We start from the raw sequence: 19,870 nt of genomic DNA, 5'->3' as shown, positions 1-19,870 counted from the left end.
TATATTTTCTTTTCATATTCTTTTCCATTATGTTATTACAAGAAATTGGATATGGTTCCCTGTGCTATACAGTAAGTTCTTGTTTTTTAATCTATTTTGTGTATAGTAATGTGTGTCTGTTAACCCCAACCCTTAATTTAGCCCTCCCCACCCTCTCCCCTTTGGTGACCATAGTTTGTTTTCTATGTCCATGAGTCTCTCTGCTTTTGGTTTGTAAATAGAATTTGTCTTTTTATTAGATTCCACATATAAGTAATATCATATATTTGTCTTTCTCTGACTTATTTTACTTAGTATGATAATCTCCAGGTCCATCCATGTTGTTGCAAATGGCATTATTTCATTTTTTATGGCTGAGTAATATTCCATTATATATTGTCTATATACCACATCCATTTTTTTTATTATTATTGAAGCATAGTCAGTTATAATGTGTCAATCTCTGGTGTGCAGCACAATGTCCCAGTCATGCATATACATACATATATTCATTTTCATTAAAGGTTATTATAAGACATTGAATATAGTTCCCTATGCTATATAGAAGAAATTTGTTTTTATCTATTTTTATATGTAGTAGTTAATATTTGCAAATCTTAAGCTCCCAGATTCATCCCTTCCCTCCCCCTTTCCCCAGTAACCATGATTGTTTACTATGTTTGTGAGTCTGTTTCTCTTTTGTAGATGAGCTCATAGTGTCCTTTTTTTCTTTCTTTGGATTCCACATATGTGTAATATCATATGGTATTTTTCTTTCTCTTTCGGGCTTACTTCACTTAGAATGACAATCTCCAGGTCCATCCATGTTGCTGCAAATGGCATTGTTTTATTCTTTTTTATGGCTGAGTAGTATTCCATTGTGTGTGTGTATATATGTGTGTGTGTGTGTGTATGTGTGTGTGTATGTATATATATATATATTCCACATCTTCTTTATCTGTTGATGGACATTTGGGTTATTTCCATGTCTTAGCTATTGTAAACAGTGCTGCTGTGAACATTGGGGTGCATGTATCTTTTCAAATTATTTTTTCCTCTGTATATATGCCCAGGAGTAGGATTGCTGGATCATAGGATAAGTCTATTTTCAGTTTTTTAAGGAACCTCCATACTGTCCTCCCTAGTGGTTGCACCAATTTGCATTCCTATCAACAGTGTAGGAAGGCCATGTATATTCTCATAAAATTTATCCTTATAGTCTTGGTTCTGTTGTGATTAAGACACAGGTTTACATTATACTTTCTAACCTATTAATGCCATCAAATAAATAGGTACCAGTGTTTGAGGTGCACATTCATTAAATTGGAAAGATGCTGTTCATGCAATGTTGAATGAAATGGTTCATAAAGTGCTTTCTAGATCCACACTGTCCAATAAGATAGCCCACTAGCCACATGTGGCTATATAAATTTAAATTAAAAATAAATTGAATTGGGGGAGGGTAATAGCTCAGTGGTAGAGTGCATGCTTAGCATGCACAAGGTCCTTGGTTCAATCCCCAGTACCTCCGTTTAAAAGTTTTAAGAGAAATAAGTACAATAAAAAAATTGAATTAAAAATCCAGTTTCTGTCACACTAGCCACATTTCTAGTGTCCAGTAGTCCACTGCGGCTTCTTATGGCTACTGTATTGGAAGCACCCCTATAGAACACTTCCATCAGCACAATTTCTGTTGGACACTCATCATGTGATTCCTTGTTGTGTTGTGATTCCTACTCATCTTGTGTGAAACATACAGGACTTGGGCTATTGTAAGTAGTTCAGAATGGAGTCACAGTGGCCAATGTGAACTTCTGTTAGTTGTTTTGAAACATCCGGTGTAGACTGTGAATGTCTTAGAGTGATAAACTAAGTGTTACTTTAGGTAAGAAATTTGTTTGGCAATTTACAAGGAAAGACCACGGACACAGAAGGAGCAACCAACGGAGACACGATTCCCCTGGGGCATAACTGTTACACCCACTGCAGACTTCCTGGCAACCTGGGGATAAGGTGGACTTATTCCAAAAGCGAACTTTCAATTGCAGATCAGGGGGCAAGAGCTTTTAAAGCGGAGCTTTGGGGGTGTGCAGGCAGAGGAAGGAGGCTACGTGCAGAACAGCACGATGAGCTCTGACAGTCTTCCTGAAATTGGTCATGTGGTGGTCTGATCAGCGCCATCTTGATTGTTGTAAGTAGTTAATCTTCACCTCCAGGGTCTGTTCCAATTTCCTTGAAGATAGTTCTTGAAATTGTTTAAGATGAAGCAGCTTATTTCATGGCTACTCTGGTCATCATGTAGTTAACTTCTTCCAGCTGGTGAGGGCTCAATGCAGATGGCTCAGAATATTATCTATAGTCTTTGAGGAGGAACTAAAGGACCTCAACTGTTTAATGACTAAATTACTATTTTGTCTAGTTTTCCTTTGTTTCTGCGTTTTCTAATTTCTCTGATTACATCTATTCTTTGAAGTTTTTCTGCAAACAAGGAAGGCTGAGAATATTGGGGTGGGGGCATGTCTGTCCTGGAAAGGCCCCGTGGGGTCCTCCACCTGCTACAATTCCTCCCACTTCAGCTGCCAACCTCAAGTACAGTTGTTAACCTGTATTTCTGACCAAATGGCTATAAATCAGAGGTTCCCAGAAACCCTTCTCCTTGGGTCTGATTAATTTGCTACAGTGGTTCACAGAATTCAGGAAACTCAAGTGATTACCGATTTACTACAAAGGCTATTAAAGGATATAAATCAATGGCCAGATGAAGAGATCCATCGGGGGAGGTATGTGAGAAGGGGCTCAGAGCTTCCATCCCCTCTCCGAGTACACCGCTCTCCTCTCCTCCACGTGTTCACTGATCTGGAAGCTCTGAACCCCACCCTTTTGGGGTTTTTAATGGAGGTTTCAGTACCCAGGCATAATAGATTAAATCATTGGGCATTGATGATTGGCTCAACTTCCAGACCCTCTCTCCTCCCTGGAGGGCGGTTCTGAATTTTCCAATCATCTAATCACATGGCTAGTTCTCCAGGCAACCATCTCCTACCTGTAGGTTTGGTCCAAAAATCACCTCATTAGCATGTGACAAGAGACACCTTTATGGCTCTCATCACAGGAAATTCCGAGGGCTTTAGGAACTCTGTACCAGAAATGAGGATGAAGACTACATAGATATTTATTATTAAAAAACCACAGTACTGCACATGCCTTGGTGATTTTTGCTTGCATCAGTCATTATTCTGATGACCAAAAAATGATATTAAGTTTATTTTCATTGTGCTCAGGATCTGTTGAACTCTGAATCCAGGTTCAGCAGGAGAGCTGTGTGGTACTTTTATCTGTCTCTGACCCCTGAAGTCCTGTTTACCACCTCCAGAAGGCTCAGCCTCAGGAGGAGCTGAAGGTACGTTTAGAAGGGTATGTTTCCAGGAAGAGCAGCAGCCTGGAGTCCAGGCTGATGGCATCAAATACACTTCACTTGTCTCTCTGTTTGCCTCATTCCTTGGCTCCAGAGAAATAGTCACTAGTGAGTGACAATCTATGTAGTTGCTGTACCTAAAGAGGGAAAGAAAAATCAAAAGAGGCAGTTTATACATACAAAAATGGAGGTCAACTCTCTCCCGCCTTTCCAGTCAAATATGGAACCTTCTGCCTCCTGGGAAAGCCTTCCACAAAGGTTCACTGATCATTCACTATGTGCCAGGCGTGGAGAAAATATTGGGGAGCAAAGCTCACATACTAATGGGGTTTCCAGACTCCAGTTTGGAGCTTGAAAAGTGGGTAGTGACCTCTTCCCACGGGAAGAGCCTTCAGGGACCTTGACTCTATGGAGCCTGATAAGACCCTCGAGCTGAGAACAGCTTCTGCCTCCCTGGAGAAGCTGGGGGTGACTCTGCCGTGTGGAGGGACCGGGCACTCAGCGGGGTCCACCTGTGGGCCAGACTGGGAACAACAGGCCGGTACCTTGAACTGTCCCATCTCTGAGATCTTGTCCCTGGTTTTGTCCTTGGTCTACGGCCTCTCCAGGTTCTCTTTCTTTCTGCGTATTTTGTCTCGATCTTCGATTTTGAAACCAAACCTAAGTGAGTAAAACAGAGAGAATTAAAACAGTTGCTGTCGCACAAGCCTCACCACTGCTCTTCTCATAAGGCACAGGGGAGAGGGGGTGATTTCCTTGAGGCCTAATTCCAAAATCGTTGGCGTTCCATACGTCAGCTGGGAACGCCTGTCAGACCTCAGGATAGAGCTCAAAACCTGCGTCACGTCCCTAGTACTTCAGACCTCGTGTCGGCTTTCGTGTCCTGGATGTCCCCGTGGTCCCCGCGTTACGAGGGTGGGTCTTGCCCCAGAGTATCGTGCCTGTGCTGTCGCGCTTCCCTCTGCCTGGAGTTCTCTTCCCAGCTTCTGTAATTCCTCTCAAAAATGCCTATGTTTGTTCCGTGACCCAGGATGGAGCAATGTCTTCTAGAAAGACATCCTTTATCCCGTAAGACCTGGTCAATTGCTTCCCCTTACTGTGCCCGTAGATACGCACACACAACCTCACGTTTCACAGTTACTACTTTTGGTTTTCAGGGGCTCCTAGTAGAATAAGCATGAGTCTAGAGCCCAAAACCAGACGTTAGAAAAGTCACGTACTATCACTGAACTTGTCACCTCCTTCCTGAAGGCACAGACCACACTCTGCAGATGAATGATTGATTGTTTGGCAAGAGCTGCACATAGGTGGCCCTAGTTCCTGCATCCAAACCAGAAGTCCCCTCTTCCAGCTGTCCCGCTGATACCTATGAGAATTTGTCCCTGCGTGGGGAAGCCACTCAGAGATTTCTCGCTGTGTGTGTACCTGCCAATATCCTGACTTCATAAGGGAAAATGTATTCAGCTTTGAATTCTGAGGAGAATAGCAGCCCCAGCGATACTGGGATGGCTTCTTTGGGGCACGGCTGGCATCGTATTTTCCCACTGACTTTTCTTCTCGCCCAACCCACGTTCCTCCTCCTTCCAGAGTCACCCCAAACCACTTACTCAAAAGTCAGTCGGCCACTGAAACCTCTCTCCTCTACAGAACCTCTCAGCCTTCACCGTGACGCAGTCTCATCCTCCTCCTTGTGACTGTTCACCTGTCGCCTAGCTCATCTCCCGTCCCCGGCATGGAGTTCCTTCCTCACTCTGGAGGACGAGCAGCTACTTCAGGCTGCCACTGCAGCACGCCCTTCCCTCTGCCTTAACTCCTTCAGCATGTCCTCACCATCCAAAGGACAAAATGTTAACTCCTCGAGCAAGCATTTTCCAAGCGCCTGATCCACTCTAAGATGTCCGCTCGCTGTTAAGCGCACAAGGAGTAATCAGAGATGGACCCCACCTCACAGCTCACAGGCTCATGGAAGATGGTATGTACAAAGCCCAAGTATGAGATCTTCCATTAATTGTCCATGAACAATGGCCCAGACTTGAAGGCCCCATCGGTATCCCTATGTTACCCAACTCTCCAGCCCGTAGACAGATTTACAGTTTTCTGGAAACAATGGGACATCTCTTAAGACTCCAGAGATGCTGCTTTTACTCAGCCCTAGAGTCGGTCTTCCTCCGAAGAATTTGTTTGTTTTGCAAGCCCCGGTTCCAGTTTCCCTCTAACTGTTTCTGACAAGATACATCTGCTTCCTTGTTTACACCAAAGACATCCGTTCACTCATCATTCTAAAGGTATTTCTGTTCCTCTCTGTGAATACATCACTACGCACTACAGTTCCTAGCACACAGTAGGCGCTTAGTTTGAATGCAAAGTGAAAAAATGAGGAAGGGAGGGAGGAGAGCGAAAGGGAAAGGAGCGTCGGGCCCGCTGAGGTGTCCTGGCTTCCTGGCTACAGGAGGGACCTCTGGTTTAAATACACGGACACACACACCGCCAACACCAGCACTGACAGAATCATATTCCATTTTAGGATTCTTTTTCAGAAATGGGCCTTAGACAGGCTGGTACATTTCCCTGAGCTAGAAGTTAAGTCTTTACAGTGGACGGTAACTCTGACCTCATGGGGTGATTAGAAGGGCTGGGGGGTGTGACAGAGCTAGACCTTGACCAAATGCCTGGCTCACAGTCCGTGGAGATCACACTTGTTCCTTCCTTTGTTCAACAAATTCTGATTGAACGTCCTAGTCCAGGCAATGTTCTGAGCAGAAGGGATACAGCAGTGATTTTGACAGAAAAGAACCAAAGCGGGCGAGAGCGGGCCGTGGGGGCACCTGGGGGAGTGCCCCCACCAGCAGGAGAACAGCTTGTCGGAGGGTCTGCGGCTCCCGGCTGGTGGGGCCCCCCTTCCCGAGGAAACAGAGCAGTCAGATGCCTCATCACTCACCTGGACTCTTGACTCTGGAACCCCAATTTCTTTAGCCAGTTTCTCTCTGGAGTCAATCCCAGGGTAAGGGTTGACCTTAAACTCCTCGATGAGAGTTTGCAGCTGGGAGTTAGTGTAGCTGGTACGGGACCGCCTGTCCCCTCTGCCTGGAGGAGGTACAAGAGTGAGGGCAAAGGGACGTCTTGGAGATGAGTTACATGTTCAGACAGGGAACCCCACCATGTCCCACCGTCTCCATCGAACTTGGGACCTGCTGTGTCCCCTCGAGAGGGCCTCGTCCCAGGCGGCCCCAGGCAGAAGGCGCTGGGGGCCAGGCAGTGTTTGGCTGAGCTGCTAGACTCCCACGCAGATAAGGGAAGCTGGAGAAAGTCTCAGAGGGACCCTGTGAGGAGGCGTTTCCAGGAGCCACGTTGACCCTTTGCCACCAGAAGACCCTGAACGGGTTTCTCCCTGAAGGAGAAAACATTCTCCCCACCCCCCCCCCGCCCCCAGAGCAGCGTTGGCCCCACCATGAAGAGGCTCGGCGGGGGGCCAGGACGGGGGGGGGGGGGGGGGCGGCTCACCTGGGGTCTGCTCGGCGGGGGGGCCGCGGCCCTGGCGTGCGTCTAAGCGCTCCCCCGGCCTCTTTGGGAACTGATGTCTGGCTCTTCGATTCTGAAACCATATCTGGGCAGGGAAAAGAAAACGAGGGCAGTAACGTGCTTACAGCATCTCAGCCCCGTTGCTGCCTTTCTCCAAAGAGAGCAATTCTTATGAGCCCTGCGCTCAGGGCTCTCCCTGATACCTGTTGCATTTGACTAAATCTTAGAGCAGACTTCGGCATTTAGCATCTTCACAGCCTGGTCCCGGCATGATTTGCTATGAAAATCTTTTTAAGGTAAAAAAGAGATGCTGCAGTTAGTGTGCGTTTAAGAACCACCGCAGTGGGGAGGGTGCAGCTCAGTGTTAGAGAAAGTGCTCGGTTCAGTCCCCAGCACTTCCATTAGATAGATAGGTAGGTAGGTAGGTAGGTAGGTAGGTAGGTAGGTAGATAGATAGACAGACAGACAGATAGACAGACAGACAGATAGACAGACAGGTAGGTAGATAGATAGACAGACAGATAGACAGACAGACAGGTAGATAGGTAGGTAGGTAGGTAGATAGACAGACAGACAGATAGACAGGTAGGTAGATAGACAGACAGACAGATAGACAGACAGACAGGTAGATAGGTAGGTAGGTAGGTAGATAGATATATAAACAAACCTAATTACCTCCCTCCAAAAACTGTAAAAAAAAAATAAATGTTTTTTAAAAAGAACCACCTCAAGCCTAAATCTGCATCGCATATCAGTCCACTGATCCCTGGTCTACTGCACTTCATTGAAAGTGGATGAAAAGAGGAAGGTTGACCCTAACATCACCCACAGTTCCTCTGCAGTCTCACCGTGTCATCAGACCCTCGCCTACATCTGTGACCACATCACATATAATGACCTGCTTGGCTTTATGCCCTGGAAGAAGCGTGTCCTCCAGCCAGCACACCACACACACACTCCCTCTTCTCTGAAGGTGGACCGACACTTCTCGCCCACCCCCGGGAGCCCTTCACCCCCAGTATCCACATCTGTTGGCTTGTTTGTACATGTATCTTTTTACTGAAGGATAGTCAGTTTCCAATGTTATATCAACTTCCGGTGTGCAGCATAATGCTTCCATCACACGTGAACATACATGTATTTGTTTTCATATTCTTTCTCACCGCAAGTTACTACAAGATATTGAATACAGTTCCCTGTGCTCTACAGCATAAACTTGTTATTCATCTATTTTATATATAATAGTTAGTATCCACAAATCTTGAACTCCCAATTTATCTCTCCCCATCCCCCTTAACTGTGAGTTTGTTTTCAATGACTGTGGTCTGTTTCTGTTTTGTAAATGTCACGTAAAATGTGCTCAGTTAACAGCTCCCCCTCCCTTTCTCCTTCTAGTCTTAGAGAAATAGAACGTGTAGCTTACCTGGATTCTAGACTCTTCAGTATTGACTTGCAAAGCAAGCCTTTTTTTGGCAGCATAGCCTGGGTAAGGTTTCTGGTTGAAGGCATCAATGAGGATTTTCAACTGCTCTTCTGTGAACTTGGTGCGGCTGCGTCTGCACTTTGCCGGCATGGGCTCTGGGGAAAGAGTTAGGAGAGAAGCATTCAATCGGCCACTTTCTATAGTCAAACGTTAGGTTCAAGCTTGTCTCTCATTTCCCCTTTTCTTTTTTTTTTTTCATCCTTTTTTCAGTTTGAATCCAACAGAACCCACTAGGAAAGAACTTTTATATAATCATAAAGCCCTTAAGCACACAAGCATGATTCTTGACCTTCTTCAGCTGATCTGAATGGCATGACTAGGGAGTCAAGGTCTTTTGTTTAAAAAAAAACAACATGAAAAATGGATGTGTTCTTTTTGTGTGAATCAAGAACAACATGCGTTCAGGAAATGCAGGCAGTGTCAGCCCAGTGCTGAGTACCTGAACTCACAGACATAAAGAGCGCCTACTGTAGGTACTGTTAAGCCCCTCCTGATTTTTCTGGTTAAAATTCCTAGGTATGCACTGATTCATTTTGAAGTCCGTTGCCCTGTATATCAGGTCAGTCTATAACTGACCCTATAAATAGGGTCAGTTTCCAAAATATTTTTAAAACACTATGAGGAGAATAAAATTAATTGAAAAAGAAATTCCATACTTTCAGTAGAATCTTTAAATAGGGAATACATGCCAAGCTACATGATTTTAGATATGGTACATCTCCCTGAAAACAGCCCAATCTGGAAATGCTGGGCATTCATTTTGGAACATATGACTTTGTAGCAGAATTAGACCTAGTGAACGGAGATGGAGACGCGCTGCTGGGAACGCTGGGGCTTCCCTGCAGGCACAGCCATGCTCGTAGCTGGAGGAGACTCTGACGTACTGAGCTGCTCTGATTGGCACCTCATACAAAGGGACAAGTTGAATCTTCTTTCTCTGGTAGTTTTGCAGTATTTCTGAGGTCACTCTCGAAAAACTCAAATCTCACCTTTATGCGAAATGAAAACCCAGTAAAAACTTCAACTGTGGCCACCCTTTACCTTCCTTGAGCAAAATAAAGAATTTACTTGGATTCCTAATCCATGAGGGTGGTCTCTTGTTTGATCCTAGAGTACATGTCCCTCCTTAGGTCAAGGTTTGGCATCTGGCATTTTTACAGCCCAGTCCCAACATGATTTGCCATCATAATCTTTATTTTAATTGAAGTGCAGTTGACCTACGACCCTATGTTAGTTCCAGGTGCACAAAATAATGATTTGATATTTCTATACGTTACAAATGATCACCACACTGCAGTAATCTTTTTTAAGTTAATACATATATGCTTCAATTATTATGCATTTAAGAACCGCCTCAAGCCTAAATCTACAATTGCATACCAGCCCACTACTCTCTGGGGTTGTATGTCATTGAAAGGGGAGGACTAACCCTAACATCACCCACAATGCCACTGGAATCTTCTCTCAGTTCACCCCGGTCTTACCGCCATCTGAAATAAACTTATACATGTTTCCCTGTTTCTGTCTAAGTTCCCTCTCCATAGAATAAAATTCTACAAGACATTCTACCCTGTCTTGTTCGCTGTGGAATTCCCAATGAATGGAATTAGGACTGGCTGCATGATTTGTGAGGCTCAGTGCAACTATTCCAATAAAATTATATTCCAGTGAAAATGCTGGGTCCCTTATTCAAAACGTTTGTGAAAATTTTCAAGAGAGTGGGTAGGGGTATATAGCTCAGTGGTAGACACGTGCTTGGTGTGCACAAGGTCCTGGGTTCAATCCCCAGTGCCTCTGGCAAGGGGGAAATAAATTAATTAATTAAAAAATTTAAAAATTTCAAGAGGGCAGCAGCCAAGCATAAACCCTCTAAGCCTAGGGCGCTGGGCAGCTGGGCATGGCACTTACTACCTACTCCATAAACACTTGTTGAAAGTTTGAATTACTGAGTAACCCTCTAGCAAAAAAAAAAAAAAAAAAAAAAAAAAAGATGCAAACAACAGCAACCCAAAACCTTTGGAAATAACTGCCACCACTCCAAACCATTCAAAATGGAATCAGAAACCAAGAGAAATGACGGTTTGGAGAGAACTTCCAAATAGTTCGTGATGGAATTTTTCTGGTGACAAAGTGGTGTGCTCTGAGGTAAGTTAGAAATCCTCACAAGGAAAAAGGTCCTCACAGAATTCCACCCATCTTATAGCTCCACTTACGTTATTCTCCTTGACTGTGTCGTTGTGTGTGTGTGTGTGTGTGTGTGTGTGTGAATGCGGATTTTTTAAATTGAGCTATAGTTGACTTACTATACTGTGTTAGTTAAGGTCCATCCTTGCTGCTGCAAATGGTATTATTTCATTCGTTTTATGGCTGAGTAATATTCCTTACATATATATATACACACACCACATCTTTATCCATCCATCCGTTGATGGACACTCAGGTTGCTTCCATGTCTTGGCTATTGTGTATAGTGCTGCTGTAAACACTGGGGTGCCTGTATCTTTTCAAATTAGAGTTTCCTTGGCATATATGCCCAGGAGTGAGATTGCTGGATCATAAGGTAGCTCTACTTTTAGCTTAAGGAACCTCCATGGTGGCTGCACCAATTTACATTCCCACCAACAGTGTATATGTACTGTATATAAAATATGTAGCTACTATATATAAAATAGATAAACGGCAAGTTTATACTGTATAGCACAGGGGACTATATTCAATATTTTGTAGTGAACTATAATGAAAAAGAACATGAAAACAAATAAATGTATGTATATGTACAGCTGAAACATGCTGTACACCAAAAATTGACGCCACTTTGTAAACTGACTGTAATTCAGTAAAGAATGGGGAAAAAGAATACACACATATCTAAACAGACACACAGACCTAGAGGACATGCAGTACACTAGATCTGATGTCTGTGGCCGTCCTGGAAAAGAGGAGCAGTTAGGGAAATGAAGCGAACAGAGATAAAACCCATGCAAAGCCGAGGGCTTGTTCAGATCTGTCATAGGATGTCAAGCTCACAGTGGCAGATCCCTATTTTCCAAAGTTCGAATTTTCCTAGGAAAGCTTGGATTTTTCCTTCTTTGCTCAATGGACAAATATTTACTCACAGGATTACCAGGTAAGTCCTGGTAGAATGAACTAGAATATTTTCATCTAATTTCAATTCTTCAAAATAACATTTCTAAAGCATCTACTAAGAGCCAGACCCTGTTTTAGGCACTGTTAACAAAATAGGCAAGATATCTCTGACCTCATGAAGAGTCAGGAGATTAAAAAAAAAAAAAGTGAAAATATAGAGTGTGTCAAGTGGTAAATATTTCCACTGCAAAAAAAGAAGGAAGGAGAGAAAGTGGAGGATGCACGGGGTAAGGCCATGATTTTAATAAGTGAAGTAGTCAGGGAAGACCTCCCTGAGAAAATGACTTAAGCAAAGACTTGAGGCCAATGACAGAGGGAACGATGTTGACATTCAGGAGAGAAACTTTGCAAGAACTGAGGACAGCAAGTGGGAGTCTGCTTGGCCTGTTCAAGATACAGCAAAAAGGCTGTAAAGTCTGGAGAGGTGGAAACAGAGCAGAAGCAGACGAGGTCCTAGACCTCCCAGGCAGGGTAGATTATACAGGACCTCTCGGGGCCAAGTGCCTTTGACTCCCAGTGTGGCGGGAAGTCACTGAGGGGTTTGGAGCAGATAAGAAGACTGGTAGTGTAATAAGATCACACAAGCTGCAGGGTTGAGAATAGACTGAATCAGCGCCAGGGTGGAAGCAGGGAGATCAAGTCGGAGGACATCACAGTGATCTAGTGACTGTGGTGGGAACAGACCGAGAAATGGTCACGAGATCCCCAAGATACTTGGATGATAAAGCCAACAGAATTTTCAGCCTGATTAGATACAGATTATGAGACAAAAACAGGGCCAAGGATTTTTCTAGGTTTCTGACATGAGCAACTGGCATTTCTCGAGCAAGGAAACCAGTTGGAGGAGGAGTCTGGGTCTGAACGTCGAGGATTCAGTTTGGGACAGGCTGGGCTTGAGATGGCAGTTACAGGCGAGCAGGCAGTTGCATAGACAAAGCCAGAGCTCAGGACAGATGCTGAGTCTGGAGAGGGAAACCTGGAAGCTCACTTTGATTCCAAAGACACTCTGGTCCCAGAATATTTGATGCCTCCCATCGGGTTTTTTCTTTTCTTTTAGTGTGTCTCTCTCCTGTTCCTTCTTCCCATCTATTCTTTCCTCCCACCTCCATCCCAGAAACAATCATTTGTATTGTTTAGTTCTTGAATGCCTGCGTCTTTCCAAAGTTCCCGGTACTCAGATGCACACAGGATGGTATATTTTCACATCACGTGAGAGAAACTGGCTTCCCCTGACCCTAGCACCATTACTTAACAGTGTACAAAACAGGACTCCCACAACATCTGACAAGCCCACTAGGTTTTCAGCCCAATTTCCCACCCAAACCAAGGAAACCACAATGGCAGTCTGGTGTGCAAGGAACTTACGTTTTGGAAATTTGTCTTCAGCCATGCTGGAGGAAGAGTTCCGAAGTCAGACTCCACCAGGAGACTGAGACACAGCAGCTGGTGGGGCTTTTATCTGATCCGCCTGGATGGCCCCTCCCACTAATCTAATCATTAGTGGCTGATCCGAGAAGTTCACCTTTACTGATTATTTCATTTCTTAAGCCAGCATACACCCGATTAATCTAGGAAAGACTAGATAGGATTTTTTCCTTCCCTTGATGGAGATTTAACAACCTATACCAACCTCGACACCTGAGCAAGAGTGTTTTTGAGTATATGCCGTTTACACACCTTTTCCCAAATGTTTATTTTATACATATGTATTTTTTTTTTTGAAATTTCTTCTTCATACTCTTCACTTATCTCTTGAAGTGGTGGCTTTTTCTTATTAAATTAGTAATTAGTCTCAGGATTAGGATGAGGCAAGTAAGCCTCTCATTTCCAGGGAGCGATATTTAAGGGGGTGGGTGGGGTGCTAAGAATTCTGTGATCAAAATAAATAATGTTTGAATGCAATACTTAAAAATTAATGGCAAAATAATCCACGCTTGCAAAATGTAAAAATTGTAAATAAAAACAGTCCTATCCTGCAGCGACAGGAGTTATGCATGTGAGGGTGCATACGCAGTGAGTAAAAAGGCATTTTCCTTGCAATTCCTTCTTGAAGTCATTGATCAGTCTGGAGGGAAGTTGACAAGTTATTTTACTTCTTTATAGCTGTGTAGCACAGGCAACTATATTCAATTTCTTGCAGTAACCTATAATGAAAAAGAATATAAAAAGGAATACACGTATGTGTATGTGTGACTGAAACACCACACTGTATGCCAGAAATTGACACGACATTGTAAACTGACTGTATTTCAATTAAAAAATAAATATTTGTTGATAAATTTCCTCTTGATTGCCATTTACAAACATGCAGCATTGAGGACCACTAGTGCACAAACACCTCCTCGAGAGGCCTCTAGACAGATATATATATATATAGATAGACTGTTTTCTGAATTGGTTGTCAGATTTCTGGAATTGGCTGTCTAATTGGATTAGATTTAAAGATGCTGATGGCTCTTAATAAATAAATAAATAAATAAGTTTTAAAGATATGCTAATGGGTCTATTCCTAGCACTAAACTGAGCACTGATAGTACACGGTGTGAGCTGTTTGTAGAGATACACAAATACCTCCACTGGATACTCTTAATCAGCCACTTATAAGACGCGACGGGATATGTACGGCGGAATCACTTTTCCCTTTACACCTGAAACTAATGTTGTAAACCGGCTACGCTTCAATACAAAAATAAGAATTATTAAAAATTTTAAAAAGAAGCTAAAGGACTCTGTGTATGATACTTTCGAACGTTTTTGGAAAACTAAGGAATATGACAATGTCGGGTGGTCGCTCCTAACGTGGCTGTGCAGGGTAGTGAAAGGAAAGGATGAGTTCAGGGTTTTCAATTCCCAGGTCATTAAAGAACACAAATGACCTAAGATCTTCTGTGAGTGCCCCAAAGAAGACCCTTACCTCCTGTGGACATAGGGCTGAAATTGCTGGAAATCAAATGCAAAACCTCATGCTGGGATTGGCTGAATTATAACACGCGTTGAACTCCCAGCTTCACAGGGGATCTACTTTCAACGTGAGGGCACTGACTGGGGAAAAATGGGATGGGGGTATGTGGGAAGACCTTGATGAAAATGAGGACATTGAGACCCTAAATCCTGTTGAGACGTCTTTGTCCGTGCTAAAGGTCTCCTCTCCCCCACTGACAGCACCCATGGGCCGTGGCAGCCCCACCCTCAGTGGTGTCCCCTCCCTCTCTGGGGTCATCAACCCTGCATTGCCTGAAGAAAGAGCAGTTGCCTTCCCTGAAGCAGCTGCCATGCATGACAATGGAGATACTACCCAGGACCCACCTCCACTAACCTTTATGCTTTTAGAACTGGAACTCCACTCAATGCCAGTGGGCCCTGTGGAAGGGATTCAGGATGGAGGGAAATAGGGCACTGGCCCTAGATAGTTAAGGTGCATACTAAAGAACAATTTTAATAAGCCCAGCATCTTCCCAGATAGTAAAAAGCACTAAATTCATTAGCGTGACATATCTGGTTTGATTTAATTATCAGTAATCTTTTGATGTTCGACTACCTGTTTTGTTTGTTTGTTTGTTTGTTTAAAAAAACTCCTCTATATCCTGATGCCTCTGTTACCTCTCTGGAACAGTCCCTCAGAGCTATCTGAGAGTCCTTAGTAAGTCCGTGGAATAAAACATAATTCTCAGCTTTTAGGTTGTGCTTCCCCCCGCCACCAATTTATAGTTTTGGTGACCAATGAGTGGACCCAGAGCAGACTTCTCTCCTGGTTCTCAGATCTCCTGTTATTGGCTAACCTAAAAAATAGAAACCTAAATTTTTTGTTTTTAGTGAAGTATGTTGATTTCCAATGTTTCAGGAGTACAGCCAAGTGATTCAGTTATATATATATAAGTATTCTGTTATACATATATATTCTTTTTCAGATTCTTTTCCATTATAGGTTAGTACAAAATATTTTATATTGTTCCCTGTGCTATACAGTAGGTCCTTGTTGTTTATCTGTTTTATATATAGTAATGTGTGTCTGTTAATTCCAAATTCCTAATTCATTCCTCCACCCCCCTTTTCCCTTTGGTAACCATAAGTTTGTTTTCTATGTCTGTAAGTCTGTTTCTGTTTTGTAAATAAGTTCATTTGTGTCCTTTTTTAGGTCCCACATGAGTAACATCACATGATATTTGTCTTTCTCTGTCTGACTGACTTCACTTAGTATGATAATCTCTAAATTCATCCATGTTGCTGCAAATGGCATTATTTTTATTCTTTTTTTATGGCTGAGTACTCCTTTCTATATATATCACATCTTCTTTATCCAGTGATCTGTCAATGGACATTTAGGTTGCTTCCATATCTTGGCTATTGTAAATGGTGGTGCTATGAACATTGGGGTGCATGTATCTTTTCAAATTAGAGTTTTTGTCTTTTCCAATATATGCCCAGGACTGGGATTGCTGGATCATATAGTGACTTTACTTTTAGTTTTTTAAGGAACCTCCATATTCTTCTCCATAGGAGCTGCACCAATTTACATTCCCATCAACAGTGTAGGAGGGTTCCCTTTTCTCCAGACCTTCTCCAGCATTTATTATTTGTAGACTTTTTGATGATGGCCATTTTGACCAGTGTGAGGTGACACCTCACTGTAGTTTTGATTTGCATTTCTCTAATTAGCGATGTTGAGAATCTTTTCATGTGCCTGTTGTCCATTTGTATGAGGAACCTAAGTTTTATTGGGTTGTGTTAACCTCCTCTCTGGAGGAATAGGTTATCCTTGAAACTTAGATTTGAGAAGAGGTGCCTGGATTACCCTCAATTGAAAGACACTGGGAAGATTTTGCTCAGTTTAGACACTGAGTGGTTTATCCTCAGTTGAAAGATTGGGATGATTTTTGCTCAGTTTGGACGTTGAGTGGGTTATCCGCTGTTGAAAGACAGGGAAGACTTTACTTAGCTGAAAGACACTGAGTAGGTTTGGACTAGGTAATTAGGTAGAAGACCGGCCTGTTGTTTTTCCTAGAATTGGCTGCTTTAATAGAGTTTGTCAGAATAAAAGTGAAGATATATTATGAGAGCTTTCAGCTCAGTAAAAGCGACATCTCTCCTGGCCAACAAGTTTGCTTCCTCAGGCAACTGAGAAACTTGCGGGAGTGGTGCAGGCAAGTCCTCACACCATGCAGCCGTTCCTATAGGAAAACCCATTCACTCTAATTAAAACCTTGCTCTTCCATGGACACTCAGTAATCTGAGCACCCAGTGGTGGTCTTGGGCTACCAAAGGGAGAAACAGAGACACATAAGAGGGCTGAAAGAACTCTAGGGGAAAACCTAGAGGAGTTAAGCTCACAAATGGCACATTGGACCACTGCAGGATCATCACTAAATATTTCATCTCCACAAGCCAATCTTGGAATGGGGAACAAAGCTTTCAAAACAAAAGGAAAAGGAATGAAGATTGCCAGCCTCCAACTAACACCCCAGCCAAGTTTCTGTACATACAAGACTTACACTTAGAGGGACTTACTTAATTGGAAATTAAAGGAAATCTTGCCCTGAGAATGACTAAGACGGGGCTCTTTGATTACCTCTGCAGTTTAGTTAGAAAAAAGACGGCTTGATAAAACTTCTTTTCAGAGTTCTAACCTTAAAGGAACAAAAGCCCTTCTAGGGGAACTTGCATGTCTCTCCCAGTGTCTTTGAGATGTAAACGTTCTACTTGATCGCCTTAGGGGTGTGTGCGTGCTTTGAGAGCTCCGACTCCGCCATCTGCAAGGTACTTTAGGGTGTACATTTGGCAGGCAATCTAACAGACTGGGGTTCTGAGCAGTCTTTTGTCTGACTGTGCCAGCTCTCAGAGGTCTTTTTGCCATCTTAACCTTCATTGCATCAGCATGTACAATGAAGGCCTTTACTTTCTTAGACTATTTTTGGGAGTAAACTTCCTGGACCTTGTTAAAGCGGCATCCTTCACACTCTTTTGAGGGGATGCCTCTTGGGTCTTATTGGTTTGAGTCTCTATAAGGATATATCATTAATGGCCAGATGGCAGATCCCTTAAATTGGAGAAGCTCCTAAACTGGTAAATTTTAGAGAATTCTCATTATAAACAGTTGTATTATTGGTACCTATGGGGGGAAGAAAAACAAATTAGAAGATGAAAAAATATATATATATATATATGTATACATATAATGGTTAACCTAAGAATTCCCTTAATTTAAAAAAAAAAAAACCTGGTTTGAGAAGCCTTATTTGTGGTCTCTGCTTCCCTTCAATGGGTCTAATAGAAGCTAATAAAAACATTAGGATAATTAATTGTAATTAGGTTGATTAACATGGAAATAAGAAGAAAAAAAAAACTGAAGGAACAAAACAGAACCCCCAACAAGATAGAATTTTTAAAGGGACTCATTCCAAATGGATAAAGAAGTATTTAAATGGTTGTTAAGAAATGGGATAAATAAAATGGACATTAATGGGATTAAAACAAAAGGTTTTGATACAACACTACCAAAAGTTGAATGGGCCAAAGGGACCCCCTATTGATCCCCAACATTAAGGAGCCCCAAACAAATGTGCTATATTTATCCCAGTTTAATACATATATTATATGTATGTATTATATATATATAGTTCTAGAACATAGAACTCAAATTTCAGTTTACTTGGAAATCTTTTCACTGACAATAAAAAGCAAATTAAAGAAAATATAGTTGAGCAAATCAATCTTTTAATATCATTTAGGTGACAGACCAGTTCTTTGGAGAATTAAAAGCAACTGTCTATGTCTTGACAATCTCTCCAAATAGAAATGTTAATATAGCCCACGGTGACCTGAGAATGAGCCTGGTTAGCTCAATGGGGTAAAACCTGAAACCAAGAGGAAAGAAAGAGGAAGGGAAAGGGCTTTTTAAATTCAAACTGCTGGGAAGGCTCCCTCACCCAAAATCTAATCCATAGTCTCCTTAAAGGTCTATCAAGGACAAATACAAGTCTTAAAAGACTTTTCCATTAATAATAAAGCCTTAGTCATCCAAGCAAGAAAATTTAACTTATTCTGAGACAGGAAGGGGGCAGGGCACAGCCATTCACAGCCAAGGAATGATACATCAAAATGGTGGAAGATTCAACCCCCAGTAGGGCTGGAGGCTCAAGACGTGGGAGATTTGAGTTCTAGGAGACCTTGAGCTTCATTATAAGCGCATTGTAATATATTAGCATAGTAAATAACATGCCCACAGGCGCCATGACAGTCCCAAGGCTAACCACAAAAGGTCAAAGAGTGGTAAATGGCCAACTTCCAGGGAATCCCAGCCCCTTCCCCAGGCTAGTTAGACTGGTCCTTCCACTTATTAGCATATGAAGCCACCAAGCCCATAAAAACTGGCAACAGGGTGCCTTGTGGCTGCTGCCCTCTCTCTCTCTCTCCCCCTTCGGAGATGGCCCGCACTCTGTCTATGTCTACTTCTACTCTAATCTGAGCACCCAACCCCTACACCTTATGGCCTCTCTCTTGCCTTTTGATGTATCTCTATAAATAAATCTACTTTTACTCAACTGTGGCTCGCTGTTGAATTCTTTCCTGTGCAAAGCCAAGGACCCACACTTGGCAGGGCATGTCCCAGAGGCTCAACTGAAGCCTGGGACAGCACCCTTCTCACACCCCACATCCATTTTTCTGCATGAATTCCAACTGTTATTTATAAACTAGTAAGTTTACATTGTAATACCTGATTCATAACCAAGTATTAAAGTGAAGCTATGAGATCTCTAGTTTTGGCTGTTGTATGTCTGTTTACACATTATACATGTTATCATATTATCAAAATTAAATTTATGAATAATGTCAAAATTAAATTTATGAAAATTATCAATTTAATTGACTTAAAAGTAACCACTCATAAATTAAATATTTCTAAATTTTTTTTTAATGGCTAGAATGAATTTCAGGTTTATGTGAGCTAGGAAATATTCAATATTAAATTAATATCTGGTATGAAAGCTAGCTTAAGCTTATTGGTTTAATCAATACAGGTATGTATTACTTTTATTGTACCTTGGTTAGCTAAAGGTCAATAAGTTCACATTATTTCTATTGCAGAGTTTGTCAGCAAGAAAAATTTAACTTCGTACTGTGATATTGTCATAACTTATAAAATTAAGCTAAATGAGATAAGACTTTTCAGGTGAACTTTTTAGGAATAATTATGGTTTGGGTATGTCTATCTAAAATAGTTTCTCCATTTTATTCAACATAGTTTTGGAATTCCTAGCCATAGCAATCAGAGAAGAAAAGAAATATAAGGAGTCCATACTGGAAACGAAGAAGTAAAACTGTCACTGATG

The 19,870-nt window shown here is 42.3% G+C and overlaps 1 protein-coding gene across 2 annotated transcripts in view; it reads right to left on the bottom strand.

Annotated features, from left to right (window-relative positions):
• Window positions 1–3,142: 3,142 nt before the first annotated feature.
• DUXA (double homeobox A) overlaps window positions 3,143–19,870 on the bottom strand; it is a 22,021-nt gene continuing 5,293 nt past the window's right edge. Inside the window, exons 1-6 of one of the 2 annotated variants that reach the window (XM_032487615.1) lie at window positions 12,909–12,988; window positions 8,337–8,491; window positions 6,896–6,998; window positions 6,333–6,478; window positions 3,940–4,054; window positions 3,143–3,531 (exon numbers count right to left, since the gene is read on the bottom strand). In XM_032487615.1, coding sequence (XP_032343506.1) covers window positions 3,515–3,531; window positions 3,940–4,054; window positions 6,333–6,478; window positions 6,896–6,998; window positions 8,337–8,491; window positions 12,909–12,933 — 561 coding nt within the window. In that variant the 5' untranslated portion in view covers window positions 12,934–12,988 and the 3' untranslated portion in view covers window positions 3,143–3,514. Of the gene's footprint in view, window positions 3,532–3,939; window positions 4,055–6,332; window positions 6,479–6,895; window positions 6,999–8,336; window positions 8,492–12,908; window positions 12,989–19,870 lie in introns of those variants that run through there. The other variant, XM_032487614.1, reaches the window with a different exon arrangement.

The sequence above is a fragment of the Camelus ferus genome, chromosome 9 (assembly GCF_009834535.1).
Source record: "Camelus ferus isolate YT-003-E chromosome 9, BCGSAC_Cfer_1.0, whole genome shotgun sequence".
In the NCBI taxonomy this organism is placed as follows: Eukaryota; Metazoa; Chordata; class Mammalia; order Artiodactyla; family Camelidae; genus Camelus; species Camelus ferus.
Note: the sequence above shows the minus strand (reverse complement) of the source record. Positions and strands in the feature narration are given on the sequence as shown.